Source organism: Eurypyga helias, unplaced genomic scaffold (assembly GCF_000690775.1).
Source record: "Eurypyga helias isolate BGI_N326 unplaced genomic scaffold, ASM69077v1 Scaffold11826, whole genome shotgun sequence".
NCBI lineage: Eukaryota > Metazoa > Chordata > Aves > Eurypygiformes > Eurypygidae > Eurypyga > Eurypyga helias.
Window position 1 is genome coordinate 1,963 of NW_010254701.1, and position 16,690 is coordinate 18,652.

At 39.1% G+C, this 16,690-nt stretch overlaps 1 protein-coding gene across 1 annotated transcript; it reads right to left on the reverse strand.

Annotated features, from left to right (window-relative positions):
• Positions 1 to 828: 828 nt before the first annotated feature.
• Positions 829 to 16,516, reverse strand: LOC104510752 (potassium channel subfamily K member 2-like). The gene is made up of 3 exons (XM_010153103.1): positions 16,474 to 16,516; positions 15,854 to 16,026; positions 829 to 1,146 (listed from the first exon to the last, which is right to left on the reverse strand). The coding sequence occupies exons 1-3, from the start codon at positions 16,514 to 16,516 to the stop codon at positions 829 to 831; spliced, it is 534 nt and encodes a 177-aa protein (XP_010151405.1).
• Between the last annotated feature and the right edge of the window lie 174 nt (positions 16,517 to 16,690).

Genomic DNA, 16,690 nt, shown 5'->3' on the forward strand with positions numbered 1-16,690 from the left:
GATTTTTTTGGTACATCTGACGCAGAGGAAAAAGAAACAACTGCTGAACACTGCTTGAAAAAACACGACCCAAAGAGGGTCTGCAAATTCTACAAGTCAGTGTGAACAAGTATCAGCTGGACCTGAGTAAAACAAAATGCTTCTGGGGGACATGTTTGCAACTTTTGGAAACTGCAGTGCCTTTAATTTAGAGCTAAGAACATCATCTGATGAGCATCGGGTTTTGGCATTCATTCATGCTGGTTGGTATCTTCACGACAGACACCTTTAAAACACCATTGTTTCAAGGAGAATGAAAGCTCAAATGAAATACACTTCTCATGCAAAAAACAAACAAACAAAAAACCATACAGGAACTGTAGAGGTTCTGGTTCTTCAAAAGATAAGGCACTGACAAAAATTTCTTAGGTAAAAGGCTGCATAAGAATTTCTTGCCATTTACAAATGTGTTGTAGTCCAGAAATGGTCCATTCCTAGGCTCAGTAAGGTAGACCCTGAAATTTTAAGGACTGATCCCTCAAAGCTACATTGTTACCATAAACAAGTGTGATTCATTCTTGAGGCCATATGGCACATTAGAAGTGTAAAACAGTCTGGGCAGATAAAGGCAGAAGACGTTGCTTGTTCCAGCATCTTTCGATAACAGAAGTGCCATTTGTCCTTGTGTCTTTGAAGAGATGCGATGGTAACTCTGGGCTGTAGTTTCTGTGGAACTCATGCACACATATAAAATGCTATTAGCATTGACAGGGTGGAGAAAAAAAGAAAGAGAGATATATGGCTAGTCTAAGCCAAGAGCTTCTCACGGTCTGGGATCCAACGTCACAGCTACTTAATGTTTTCAATAACGGCTATCTCTTCTGCTGCACAGTGCGGTGTCAAACCATTCATGTAAATGCTGTCCGTCTTTGTTAGAGCTGGCAAGATGTCCTTCTCACTGGTGAGATGGTTGACTGACAGGGTTCTCTTGCAGGGAGTCAGGTCTTGATTGTGGTTGACGGCGAGTTCTGCAGAGAGCTTCCTTTTGATAGAGGTAGCCCGCTGAAACTTGTCATAGATCTCCACGCTCAGGCGCCTTCGAGTTTCTTTGAACTCTGCGGTGACGTTGGCTGTCCACTCCGCAGCATGGGCTCTGAATTCCCCTACCTGCAACAAAAATTGGGAAAAAAAGTAAGCATTATGGGGCTGGGGGCTTTAGACACTGATTACTCACGCCGCAGGCTCACTCTTTTATTGATAGGAAGTAAACAAGAAGAAACATTGCACTAGGTAAGAGTTAACAATTATTCTAAAGACACAATAAAAACCTTCTCTGCTAAATTTTCTTTAATTATAGGCAGTCAACACCATGGGGAAGCTGCAGAGCCCTGACAGCTGCGCAGTACCCAGCTGGTCAGGGGATGCTGAAATCCCAGCCATCCAGGTTGTGGTGTGCATTGTTACCAGGGTGCAGGGCTATTTATGAGCACTTCTACTGTCTCTGGAAAGAACCCTGGGAGACTTGGCAAAGATTTTTCTAAATTTAGACAGAAAAGCTTTTTTAAAGGAAAATGTCATCTGCTTGTCATCTCTTTTTTGTGCTTGCTTACACGTAGCACCAACACAGCAGCAGTTTGGGTCATGCCAGCAGCATGCCTGCTCACCACCCTGACTCACCGAAGTGACATACGGAACAGCAGCACGGAGACAATTTGCAGAGCGGGACTCCAGGAGCGCCTACGGATCGCACCCAAAGGAAACACAGCCTGACAGTCACTGCGGCTGCACAATTACCATAGAGCTGGAGGGCGGTATTTCCCCTGCCATGCCCAAATCGCCAGCCAAGTTGGCTGCACAGTGCTCGTTTGTACTGTCACTGCCATTTCTGGTCTAGTGCGAGGTGTCACTGTCCATGGCAGGGGGGTTGGAACTAGATGATCTTTAAGGTCCCTTCCAACCCAAACAATTCTATGATTCTATGATTTCACTAACGTATGCACATCCCTGCTGCCTGCTCAGTGCCCTAACTGTATACACCTCTATATTGACGACCTTTATGGCAAAGGCTGATCCACTTTTGCTATAAACTACCATCATTTTTATCCCTTCTGATTTCTTTCCACCATTTCAGGGTTTCAGTGCTAGGGGAGCTGGAGCATCCCATGAGCCCACACTCCAAGGATAGGGCTGAGGAGGGGGAGGAAGGCAGCTGCTGGCACAGAATCCCAAATTATCCTTATTTTTCCTCAGATATGGCATGAGGTAGCCCAAGCAGCTCACCCAAAAAATAGTCTGAGGTGAACCATGGCCTTGCAATTTCTATGCTATTTATTTTTTTGCTCTTGTATTTCAACCAAACCATTGTAACAATATGTTACATGGGTAATTAAACGAGGTGCCTTTTGAGATTCTCATTATAACTGCAAAGGAAATAGATTGTTTCTCTTTTAATCTCTGCTCCGTAGGCAGTTTAATAGTTGGAAGGTATAGCACAGGGAAGATAGACTGCTGATAAATATAACTCCAAAAAAAGGCATTTCAGAAGAATTAACCTACTTAAATAAATTAGTCTAATTGGTACTGCTCAGTCCAGATTTTCAATCATTGGCAAGCAAGCTCAGACTAGGTGAGTATGGAAATAAAAAAAAAAAACTTAACACAGAGAAATGTAGGGGGTAATCCATCAGAGAAAAGTGGCCACAGGCTTATTCATGCTTTGCAGTGCAGTGGAAAACAGGAATATAATGAAGGTAAAAGATAATCAGCTCATCCAGGAGTGACAGGGTTTAAGGAAAACTTTCCCCCTCCAGAAACAAAACAAAAAGATTTCTTTACCCAAGGGTCATTTTATTGCATTTGTCTCAGCTTCAGTGAATTACACAGATGACTAATGTGGACCCATTATGTATATTTTCTAAACCAAGGATTATTATCTGTAATACACAGAGGACTCACCCAGCTGAATGATTATTAGTATTTAAATTGTGCAATTAGGATCAGACACAGATCTGAAAACAACAAAATCTGTAACGCTGAAACATTTCAGCTGCTACAATATTTTTATTTGTAGTAAACAAGTAATGAAAAAATGATAAGCAGTATCAATGCACACCCTGGGGCAGCTTTGTCCTTCTCTGGAGCTTTACTAAAGGGAGGCTGCTCAGATTCTGGAGCATGCTTCTGCCCATGGGAGCAAAGAGCCAGTACAGGGGTTCCTGTTTTACCCTATATGTTTGCACCCCTCACAGGCTGTGTTAGCATTCACCAGACCCGTTATTTTGCTCAGGAACACATCTCTGGGGTTGCATATGGTCACCTTCAAGGGATGTTATCAGACTGATAGTTTTAAAATTGTCTTGGCAACCTACTGTAAGCTACAAGCACCTTGAACTGTCTCCCCATATGCTTTTTAACCTTCGTTCTTCCTTAGTTTTAGTAGTTTAGTAGTTTTAGTTCCCACTGCTATGTTTCCCCAGCAAAGCAAAAAGAGCTGGCTGTGCTTCCGATGAAAACAAGCCTACATAACCCCCTAGGATACGCTCAGATTTCCCTTGCCAGTCCACATCCCCACACGCTGGTGATGGACTGGTCTTGCACAGGAGAAGCTGCTATATTTTAATTCTTGTGCGTGTAAGTTATTCAAGAGAATTTTAAAATTGTAGTTGTTCAGATATCTCATTACTAATTTCTAATTAGATTTCTTTTGGGAAGCAAGTTTATGCAGCCAGCTGAAGAATGTCATTAAATATGCCTTTAGAGATAGGCTCACGTTCCAGTTAAGGTGATGTGGAACATGAACATGGTGGACTCAATCCTGTCATCCCATAGACCACAGCTATGATGCTTCTTGGCACAATTTCAGTTTTATATTGAAATCACAGGAAAAAATTGAAAAGTGCAGTGCTATTGCTATGCAGAATTGAAATGCATTAGTAGTAAAACAGAGGTAATTGGCACAGTGTGAGAAACCAGGAGTTCAGTGCCGTGTGAACTATGGGTGTCCCAAATTACTGCTTTCAGCCCCTGGCTTTTGTGTGAACTTAAATGCACTCAAAAATGTTGTCCCTTCAGAATAAAACTCTTAATTCCGCAGTACTTATGGACTCAAGCACAAAAGGTTATAGGAAAAGAAATGTGCAGTTTTTCACTGCCAGTGTACATAAGAAACTTGCTCTTAAAATTTGATCCCTCCTTTATCCATAGGGACATTTCTGTATACATTCAGGTTCTTTCTCTCCTTAGGGTATGACATTTTATTATACTGTGTTACAGCTCCTCTTCATCTGGGGGCTGGCAGCCACAAAATGTCTTATGCAAAGTGATTGAAATGCCAGTTGCCTTTGCTCATGAAAAAAAAAAATCTTAACATACCTACCTACCATAACAATTGTTGACTTTTCTTAAATTCTCATGCCTCATTACAGAACACAGCCCTGTAGACTCTGCAGCTGTCATAGTTAGGGGCAATGTGACATGAGGACAGGCCTGTTAGTCACAGATTATTGACAACTAAGTACTTTACATAAGGCTGAGTGACAAAATATTGTAAAACTACTCGGAAAAACATGTCACAGTGACAGCACCTGACTCAGCCATACAATAAACAGCACTAATCTGGTGATGCTGCTCACTCCTAACCTTCAGGGAACAGAAATGCCACCACTCACGGGGACACAGGCCTTCGCCCAGCTCCAGGATTGACTTCCCCAACATCAAAATCCAAGTTAAATTGCAAGACATATTTCACAAAGAGTATCAACTCCAACCTATTAATATTGTACTGTGAAGATCAACATTTAATAACTTTATTAGGTATTTATGAAGCAATGCCCTACTGCCTTGTGAGTCCAGGGCAGATGGGACTCAATGATAAATTCTCAAGAAACATGGTAATGGTAACACAACTAAATATTCCACACAGCACACTTCACCATTAAAAACTAGATACTTTTCCATCAAGTAAACAGTGTTGACTCAATTCCTTGCCCAGCACAGGCTGCCTGGCCTCCAGCTACCACTGCAGATGGGCCTTGGGACTGCATACATTCTGCATCATATCTGACAGCCCTATGGGGATGTCTCAGCTACCACTGGTCACCTCTAGTACTGCCTCTAAATGTTTATGTGAAGGTATCTGTGGTGGAAATGTCACATTTACTCTATTAGCATATAACAAGGAATAGCCTCTGAACAATGTCTACTATTCCTGCTAAAGTCACTTTTGATTTTTTGGGGTTTTGTCTGTTTGTTTTAACTATACATCAAAAAAATATTGCATGAACTTCCTGAAAGATTAAAGAGTTCCCAATCTGTGTACATACACTATCACCAATATAAAGTCAGACATACTGAATTTGACAGAACTGAAACAAACAAAACAAAAAGAAAAGCACACTGAGGAACCAATCCTTCACCTATTCTGCCAAAATGCATCTAAATTAATAATAATGACCTAAAACTGGCTCTCAGCCAACATCAGTAGTGAGAACAAAACACATTATTCATTTTCATTGCCACCATGTTTTAGCTTTCTCACTGTCTAGCTGAGCTCTGTGCTTGGATAGAGACCAACAGCATAACCCAGCATGTAAACATGTCCAAGGGGATGCTACTGTTAGAAGAAAGAAATACCAAAAAAAGCAAAACCAAAACATTTGAAGATATTGAAGTGCCTACTTCACTCTTCAGTACATTTATCCTAATTCCCTATACTTGTCAGGAGTTTGGGGATCTTTCTGAACACTGTGCTCACAACAGATATTCTAATAATTATAGAAATAAAACCGTGTAGGAAGATCAGCCATCCTGTTAACAGGTGGGGTTTGAGCAGTACAAGCCATGTAACCTTTTCATGAGTAACCTGGACTTTGAATTAAGCCACATCTGTTGTCTGACAGAAAAAAAAACCAAGTCTAATTAAGGTTGTCCTTAAATAGTCCAAAATTAATACTCACTTTTCTAACTTAACTTTGCCTTAGTGTTGCTCCTCTCAAGGAGATTCTTGAAAAATCCCATTACAGTATAACCAGTTAATCAACTTCTACTTACAGAGCAGGAAGAAAGATATCCTGCTTGGATAGAACTCAGATATAGGACATGAAAGTTAAGATACACTTGAGAGGAGCTCAACTTTTAAGTACCAAATAAGGAAAGAAAAAAAAAAAGTAACATTATAAATGCTATGCAAGAAAATAAATTAAAAAAAAATCTCAGTATGTGTGTAGGTGTTTCTTTCCTAGCTGTACTTATGTTGTTTCCTTTGGCACACGGGGCTCAGAAGTTTTACAATGGCTGTGCTATTGCAATCAAAAAAAAAAAAAAAAATTAAATACCAAGTAGATGAGCTGAAGGTATCCATTTATCTGTATTTTAGGGGAGAGAAAAAAAGGCAGCCTTCCTTACAGAAATTCTTGATGCTCGAGATGTTTCTCAGTATGCAATTTCTAACATTTATCCCTAATGCATTCTCCAAAGTTTCACAGCTTCATTTTTCCTCGCCAGTGTACTTTTTTTGTTACTTAAAAATAACACACTCAATTAACCTCTCCATGATATGCTACCCAGACAAAACTAGAAAGAGCATGTACATGTCACATTATCCAGGCAGGAGAGTAGAGTACCCAACATTTTGTTTTAGCTTTCCAGAAACTCATCCAGCAGTTGCAGAAATTGTTCTCAAAGCTCCACTTAAAAATCAAAATTTAAAAAAAATGTAGGTACAGAGAGGGTTGGTGGGTTTAACAATGCAACTGCTGGGTGGGTTGATTCCCTGCGTGGGTAGGAGGGTTTGTCTATCTGCCATCTCACTTTCCTGCTGTTGTGGGCAACCTCAGATACTGCTCGTCACAAATTCGTGTTCACTACATCAGTTGTCTATAGACTAGAGAAGACTGGAGTGCAGAAGAGAAAAAGACAAGATTCACACACGTTTTTATTGAAGCCTGTGCATTTCCTGTACATTAAGGAAATCTCATTTATAGTCCAACTAAATAAATTCTCATCCCAATTATCTGCCGTAATTATATCATTAGTACCCAAACCCCACTGTGCTGTAATCTGTGGACAGGTATTTAGAAGACTGCTCTACTTGCATTTTGTTACTATTTTCCTTTACATTTAAAGACAACACGGACATATCACAGGCACTGATGAGATACCTATGCTGAGCTTTCCAGGTGTTTAACCACTATGTCCTGTTCTATCAGGACCTCAGCCCTGTAGCAGAGAATTCTTCTATGCCAAGTCTTCGAGCTACCAGACTTTGATTTCAAAGTGAATGGCACAAAGCAGTAAGTGATCTCTTTTTTGGATTCTCTGACATGTCCCTCTGTTTTTCAGGCAAGTATTAGAGGGACAAGATTCTATTTTGTGAAATTGCCATCCTCTGGAGTAACATTTAAATTACATAGACAGTTGTATTTTTGTAGCCGTGATGGTCAGAAATGTTTTGGGAACAATGCTCTCCCAATGAAAGTTGGATTATCCAGTCCTGTTGTAAGTAATGTTTGTGAGTTCAATCTGGTGAGTAATGATTGTTTGGTTTCACCCACATAAAACTTCCACAAGCACATCTGATGCCTTGGATGAAATAAACCACATTCTCCAACGAGAATGCAGAGGGCCCATGAATTCTGATTATTTTTTTAATGGAGGAACATCTATGGCGACAGCTGTGGGAATATGTTTTGTGGAGATGTGACAGATGGTAGATGCAGAAATGGCCCTTTTGTTCTATCATGGTCTGAGTCAGCAAAATACAAACAAGTAGCCTACACAGTTTAAAAAAAAAAACCCATGTCTACAAAACTAGGACCAAATATACTAAAAGTCACCACATTTGTTTTACCCCTTTTTTCTGGAAATATGAACACTCCTATGTTAGGTAACTCCTCAGAACTATTATTGATCATTGCCCATCAGACACCTCTTGGCATAGAGCTGCATGTGTGTCTGTGTGTCAATACTATACAGAAGTTATTGGCCTGATTATCTCAGGCCCTAATGTTCTGCTTTATTAATAACTTCCAAGGATTAAAAAAATCTGATATCTTCCTATCAAAATCAGCTGTTCTGTTTAGTGGTTTCATGTACCTCCAAGAGCCATCCAACCCCTCTTTCAACCTGATGAGTGAATGACATCCACCTGTATTAACCACAAAACACTATTTAGATTTACATAAAGCTCTACCAGCTGAGCCTAAGGTGATTCAGGAGAACAGCATGTATTCTCTGTCTGCACTGTACAGCCAATGACTTTGCTGCTGCCAGAAATAGCAAACGTTTTAAGAACTATACTAGAAGCATAATGACACCCAAGCTACAGGCAGTTGAAAGACTGTCTCAACTTTCTCCCACAGGAAAGAGACTACTCTTGCATAAACTCATTGGACTTTTTTAGCTTATAAGGATATCCTAAAGAAAACATAGAAAAGGACTTTTAATTAAGACAGTACTGAGCAAAGGATGACTATTGTAACTACATGGTCAAGTCCCAGTAAAAGCTGTTTATTCTTTAACTTTTGAATGGCAGTATCTGGAGTGATATTTGTGTAGAAATATTAAGGCTCCACTTTGGTTGTTCAACACTAGTATTGCAACTGCACTCATCCCTTGTAAAGGAAAGTATTCCACAGTTTATTCAGCCCTTTTAATCCATAACTGCAAAACAGTTTCCTCACTGTTAGCACAAGTTCTTGAAGATGCAAGGGTATTCTGCTGAACTGGCTTTGGGGACTCATCCATCTAATACCTGCACACTCAATATTACTAATACATTTTGGCATCTTGTCCTAACAATATCCAGGCACTGAGATTAGATTAAAAAAAGTAATTTTCAGGAATGTTAATCATGAAGATGTGGGTTGAACAGATTCCAGATTAAATATCATTGTGTCAATAGAGTTAAATCACAGATATATTTGCCACAGTAAACTAAAGAATCAATTATATATTGCCTCCAAAAATCAAGATTTCCTACTGTAAGCCATGATAATGTACATTCAGGGCATCTTCATGGGTAATTAACTCCAAGAAATGCTACTGCTATAACTGAACTCTCTAATCAATTTCTCTGATTATGAAATATAAGTCACTCGCTCCAGTTGTGTTTTTGCAAATACAGTAGCTCCCACCATCACTACCTGGTTGCATGCAACCCATAGCGGAGGCATTCCCATCTTCCCCATATCATCCAGACTCAGCACAGTGAGGCAAGGGGAAGCACCATGGGAGAGCAGGACCAGGCGTGGGGGCCAGCAGGCCAGGTGCTGACAGCAGCCCCCTTGCCCTCGGCAGGCAGACGGAAGTGTATTGAGGCAACACGTCTCTTGTAATCAGCACCACACCAGCATCACTTCAGGACCTGGTATGTAACATGCAGTAACAAAACAGCTGTCTCCAAAGGGTGTTAATATGCCTAGCGAAGAGGTGTGATATGAACACAAGCCACACCAAAATGATACCAGTGTGGATGTTACCTTTGTGCGTGTCTGTGTGTTGAATTTAAGTTAAGCAGGCATCGTATGTCCAAAGTGCACAAAGCTATGAGGAAAGACATCTCAAAAAAGTGTCAAAACCCATCACCAGATCAGTTTTCCTGGGAGTCTCAGAACATGTTATTTCATATTCAATATTGCACCTGTACTACAGCGTACTTGCAAAACAGTGATTGATAGAGAAACTCAGCATTACAGATGGTTGCTAGGGCAGGACTGGGAATGGCACCAGGATAACTTACACCCATCTCTTGAGAAGGGAAGAGACCAAACTGCATTCAAAACCAGGTCATCCATTTCTACTTCTCCTTACACCAATATCACTGTTTTTGCATCTCCAAGACTCAAAGTAGTTATGAAGGGACCGCACTCCCATCTTTCATTTTTGGGGGTTTTTCTCCTGTTGCTATTCAAATTTCACCAGACACCTATTTCTGTATTTACTGTGGAAAAATTTTGCATTTTTTCCCATACCATAGAAATAAACAATCACCTTTTTGAATGTGGTAATTCTTCCTCAAATACACTTTTCTGTACATCTTGGATGCACTGGAAAAAAACCTTTCTGTGCTAGGTGAACTTCTCTTCAGATGGTTCTTTTATTTTTTTTTTTTTTTAAGCTCTCTACATTCTTTCAGAAGTTTATACCGCAGGTCTAGGGACTGTTTTCTAGTAATATATGTTTTACTAACATCTACAGCAACAACACCAGTTCCCTACATCAATTCAATGATCCCCGATTGAGCATCTTAGAATTATGTTCCCCCTTGCAAAAGAACTGCACACACAATTGCTTTCACACCATGACTGTCTGCCACAAATATTTCTGATTCAGTGCCTTCTATGAACAGACTTCCACCAAGTCAGTCCGACCTACCCATTGAACTTGAGGAGACAGAAAAATGGGTTAAGATGGGGGGTGGTGGTGTGGGTGGTTTTTTAAGAAAATGAAAAGCCCAAACAGTTGTTTTCTTCAACAGAGGCTGATCCATCTCACTTAAAACAATACATGTTGGATCAGCAACTGACTCACACCTTTGTCAAAAGCCTCTAATCACCAGGCTGAAGACCTATTCTTATCACTTTCATTCTGAAGTGAATGGCTTTTGTTTCTTAAAACTGTGAGAGCCAGGTTGATCTCACCGCCACTGAAACAACTTCTTCCTCCTTGGTCGCACACTTTCACTGAAGAGCCTCTGAGACCTGTTTGCCTGGTACGCCAACTCCACTCACTAAACACTTGTAGAACTGTTTCTTGCTTGAGTCCACTCATTTTTTTTCATCTTCATGCTTACAGCCTACATTTAGGGTCCCTCCTTAGGGGATATGAGAGAAGGGTTCAAGGTCTCTTAAGGCTGGGACCAATACATTGGGTGAACTCCTTTAGCTTGAAGCTAGTAAAATGAAAAGATAGCAAATATTATAGGGAGTGCAATAATCTCCATGACATCACCATGAAAAAGCTTAATTTTGTTTAAACAGACATGAGTGACAATTCTGCCACTGGTGCCAAGAAGATGAAACTGAATGATGATTCAGATGAATCAAATTTGTTTAATTTATTTATAAATATCAAAGATAACAATTGCCTCTTGAATTTCTTCAATAAGTGAATATGCTATTTTTTAATGAATTTTTAAGCTTGGTCTTTAGAGCTGGATCCATATGATTCACAGCATGAAAATCACTTGTCCAAACGGTGCCAACATCTGACGTGAGACAGTTACCTGGACTCTTGATACACAATGAACAGAACAGGCTATTCCAGGATGTAATTCATGTCATATTGTAGATGCCTAAAAAAAACCCTCAAATGGGTCATGCTAGAAACAGTCATTTCCTTCCACTGACTATGAAGGGAATGTAGATGACTGGGTCAGATGTCATGTATACTGGAAATGAGTGTCATCATCATTGACTCATATGGAGTCTGGACTAGAGCTTAAAGAGAATATTGTGAGACCAAGAGACATAAGCACTTCATTTTAAAATCAAGATTTTTAAATTTATAGCCCAAAATGACTAAGATTCTTGGATGGGCAAGCATTTTTGCTGGAAAGGCTGATATTTAGAAGCTGCTGCATAGGGAGGTAAAATATGACAAGAAAAAAGATTCCTGTTGAAATTTTACCTTTCAAAGAGCCTAAAATCAGAAGACTTTAAAAGTTCTCTGAGTAATCACAGTATAGAGAATAATGAAGAGGAGGGAGTTTAAGGCAAGCTCATAGAGCTGAAGCTGAGCTTCAGAGACAGACCGCCTACTTAAGATTACAGCACACAGCATGTTCCAGTGACTTTCTGACACTTCATCTATCTTACTGTATGAACTGCTTCCAGCAGCACATCTATCCTCCTAAAACTCCCACTTCTGTCTCAACTTGTCTTTCACTTCCCTCCCCATTTGATGCATTCAAAACTCTCAGGAGTATTTCAGGAGACAAAAGCCACCTGAGCAACTGACATGACATTCTGGTTATCTGGATTTCAATATCAAAATGCAGTATTATTGTGGATCAGTGCATGCCTAATTGGATTTTTTTGCCTCAGTTCCATTTATATATGGCAAACTTTCCTGGTAGCATCCTAAAAAAATAGATGCTTTATTTTGTTGAAACAGAGAAATGCATTATTACCGCAAACTCGTATGTAAACCGCTTTTAAGAAAAATGCAACTGCATGAAGAAAAATGTGAACAGCACTCTAGGTATTAGGTAATATGCATTATTAGCATGCCCAATTACTAGAATATGGAGGTTTTCTCTCAAAACACACCCCCAAAATATGCCATCTGAACTATTTTTTATTTTAGTATACAGGAAAAGGCAAAAGGAGATTATGATGACTGCCTATCAAAAGAGATATCTAATTAACCAGCTGATATATAGTTTTGGTTGTTCAGGGGAAGTAAAGAGAGGGACTCTTCAACACTTGCAACTCCTTTGTCTTCATCCTGGGCTCTGGTACAATTCACTAGACTCGGCTGATATCTACCCTGGGTCTTAGGCTGCTGAAACCAACAGAACCGATCGGTACTGAATGATTTGCTCCCTCCTGTAACTGAAACATGGTAGGCTACTACTATTTTTTTTCATGAAAGGTATGGTAAAAAAATCCTATGTGAAATCTTGTTCATTTGTAGGTGGTGATACCCATAGTGAGTCAGTTTCGTGAAAGACAATTTCCAGTGTCTTCTATTTCCTAGGAAATATAATAAACTCTTTCAGTTTTCGGAGTGCATTAATTATTGTCCTTTAGATTTTATCATAGCCTCTCTCTTTTAGTAGATGCCAGTATATAGCATTATATAATTTAAAAGGGTACTGTAGGTATAATGACCTATTTACCCCATGACTGACAGAATGTGTCCTTAAGAGACAGTTAAAAAAACCCCATGCTTAGAACTAGGATTTTCTATTGCACTCATTTCTACTATTTGAACCCCAGAAAGGCTCCTCTGCTATAATCTGCATCCATAGAAGCTGGAACAGATTATCGTAAATTTAGGTTTGACTGAAAAAACAGACAATACAAGAAATTCCAAGTCTCTTCTGGCTTCTGCTGGAGTAGAGGAGACTTGCTAACTACATTTCCACTGAACTCCCTCAGCTTCTTTACTCAAGTTTTCCTAGGCAGATAGTAAGGATGAGCTAAGAGCAGCAGTTTTTATCATAAAGTGCTACCTGTAAAGTGAACGCTTGTATGCTTCTGTTCAAACACAGCTAATTTTATAGCAAAATGTGATATATCTGTATACAACTTTCTTCTTACAAACTATCAGCAGGGTAAGGTACAGAAATAATTTTTCATATTTTCTAATGAGCACACAACTTGTGCTCTGCCACATTCAGTTTTCAAACTGATCTCTATATTTTTTTGGAGCTGCAGGATATTTAAACTGCTAGAACGTTTTCTTCCTGTTACGAATATTCTCAGAAATGCCTGAGCAATGGGTTAAAAAATGGGGGGAAGAACATCAGGGATATGGTTAACTGAACAAATGGTACCAATTATGTTATGTCCACCTTTAATCTAACCTAACCCACATGTGACACTTGTACACAGCAAATTCCAAATACCTGCATCAGCCAAGAGAATTTGGATTTATCTGAAGAATGAGGTTTTCCTTTCTGTAGACAAAATGAATATGCTTGTTTAGGCTACAAAGGTGAGAAAGAATGGAAAGATGAAATAGGGTATACATTGTTGGTGTCTGAGAAAAGGAAGTTCGGCATAGCACTGAGCTGCATAACCTGGCAAATGGAGCTTTACTTGATAAAAACAGTAATTTATTTAATGAGTTAAAGAAATCCATGAGTTTGTTCAATTTGTGTTTCTTTCAATGTATATTAATTTTGGAAAAGATTTAAATAGCCTACATAAAATAAAACCAAGCCATTATAAAATTCAAGCATTCTTAATATATTATAATCATTATTATAATATGGTTAATGAGACACACTAAACAAGATTAAACAGTCAGTGTGCTATGTACAATTATATAGTCAAGACAGTATCTTATCCAGAGATCTTACTGTCTGGATAAGAGAGAATATGAGAAAAATGAGATTAAAGATCAGATTAATACTAGGAAGTAGTGTGAGGAACTAAACTGTGCCACCAGTGTCTGAGGAAACGCAGCAAAGCCCAGCCTGAACAAGTTCTTTTTGCCCACTCCCAAGTCATAATACACATTTTCTTTAAGAACCCAGAAACAATTAACCCAGGGAAACTAAATGCCCTTTAGGAAATGCCCCAAGTTGAGAACAGTTAGATACCAGGAGAGCGCTTGCCCAGCTCTTCATTTTTCCCTAGTGCACAGGGAATAGTGGGCTAGACAGACCTAATTCTGAAGTTCAAAATAAAGAAAAACAATGCAGGTTAACAGCTTTTGACATGATCTGTTGGATTTCCTGCAGCCGGTGTAAATCACCTAGGTTGGGTGTTAAAGATGCCCTGGGTGCTTTTCCAGGAAACAAAACAGTGATCCTAGAAACTGTTGAACTTGGAAATGGGAACACTTGTGTGATACCTGCTGCTCCGTATCTGTGAAGGACACCAGTAAAGCTCATTGTGTAAGAAAAGTTATAAATATCCTTTCAAATCTACAGCAGAGGTGCAAGAAAAGATACTCTAAGTGAAGCTGATCAAATAAGCATTGTCCTCTGCTTCAGAGCTCAGCATTTATGAAACGCCTGGTGAGCGTGTACTCAGATCTGCCACAATGCTGCCTCTGCCTAGCAAGAGCTATGGGCATCGTGAGTGCAAGGGAAAAGGGCTGCCCATCCCGCACGCTTAACCCTGCCCAAGTGCCCAGCTCACACCCTCCTGCCTGCTGTCACCATCGCCGCTGGGCAGGGCAGGGCAGGGACCTCGGGGGTCTGCACTGAGTGAAGTACATAGTGGTAAGCTACCCTGGACAGCAAGACCTTTGGGAACTCAGGAATGGCCAGGATTACATCTAAGCATTGATGCTGTGCCCTACAGCTAAGAAAACAGTTTGAAACAATATAAATAGGAGGCCACTGCACAGTAACCAATATTCATTCCATAAAAAAATAAAAAAAAGAGTCTTTATATTTGAGTAACACAAATGGAACTGATGTGTGCAGAGGAACTGAAAAAATTAGAGGGAAATAATAGGTTGCTCAAAACAAAATTAATTTAATTCTCAAACTTCATGTGAAACCTGTACTCTGCTGGTTGTAATCGGAGGAAATTTTATTTAACTTCTAACATTTTCAAAACCAGGGTATTTTCTTAAGTGACAAAATTGAAAGTAAAATATTGTATCATCATTGGAACGATAAATACACATTTACAAATAAAAATCTATTTGAACTGAAAGCAATGCACCTGCCTACAAGTAACCATGCATGCTACTGAAGTTGTTATGGTTAAATACACCCAGGCATATTTAAATAATTCATTCCAATACCTTGCATGATATTAAACATTCTCTTACCACTATAAAATGATCAGAGGTATCCTGAATATAGCTATTTAGTGATTTAGTATTTTTCTTTATATATCTGCATCCCATACAGAAACAATCAAAGCAGAATTATTTTTACCTCAGAAAATTACTTCATTCCAGAATTCCAAATTCCAAATAATTATTCCAAAATAATTATTTTGGAGAAATTTTTCCTGTAAGTCAACTGCAATTGCGCATACACACTCAATTTGACAAAATAGCCATGTGAAAAATTACTGTTTGACAAGACCGCTACAAAGTTTGCTGTAGTTTGAGCTGCAGCATATACTTCATACATAAACAACTTTGATTAGAAGTCAGATGACCTTCTATCTGCTTTTGCTTCTAAGGCATAGGTCAAAGGTTTTAAAATGTAGTATTTCTTCCCCTTTTGAAATGTTCTTACCTCTTCCTTTGTCTTTTTAGATATGACTCTTAGCCAGTCTCCAATCATGCTGAGGACAGCCGCAAAGTAAGCTAACCCAACAAGGATCCAGAACCACACCACTGGCTTATAAAAATCTAAGTATTCAATATCTGAACCCCCTGAAAGACAATTAAAGTGAAAAATGAAGAAGACTTAGTTATAGGTGATAAACTTTATAAAAAGACCAAACCACAGTTATATTTCTTACAACTTCTATTTTCTTACACATGCAAAAATTCATAGCAAAACATTTTGTTGAATTCAAATAAATAATGATCTAAAGTCACCCACCCTCAAAAATACAGTTTAAAGTATAAAATTTTAGACAATTATTGCTAGTCATTCATGATAATTAAAAAAAAAAAAAAGAACACAAATTCATTTAACATCCTGTATAGTATTATTTAAGGTAGAGGTCATTGAGGGCAGCTTGAATAAAAGGACTTCCTACCTGCTCCAAATAACAATGCTGTACCAAATTTTAAGTATTGCTCTGGAATATGTAATGTGTTCACATCCTGAGAATTCTGACTTTGCAAATACTCAGAAATGCATCTCAATACTTACATGAATTCTTTAACCCTAGCAAAGAACAGCACCTGCATTAAGAAGTGTCCTTGTTGGATAGGCAAATGGCGTCATCTTCAATTTGCAGAGGAAGAAAGCAGTGTGCAGGGACTTGAGCTGAACTGACCATACTCAAAGAACATGGATAAAATAGCTGGCAACAGAAGGGAGCTTTTTTGAATCCCACTGCCATAAGCACTAGTCACTTCCTTCCAATGTTGCGACATCTCTCCTAGCAGCAGCTTTCCT

Coding starts and splice junctions, on each gene's coding strand:
- LOC104510752 (XM_010153103.1), bottom strand. CDS start 16,516: ATGACGCCATTTGCCTATCCAACAAGGACACTTCTTAATGCAG. Junction 16,027..16,473: donor AAGGACACTTCTTAATGCAG/GTGCTGTTCTTT, acceptor CCTATAACTAAG/TCTTCTTCATTTTTCACTTT. Junction 1,147..15,853: donor CTAAAAAGACAAAGGAAGAG/GTAAGAACATTT, acceptor TTTTTGTTGCAG/GTAGGGGAATTCAGAGCCCA.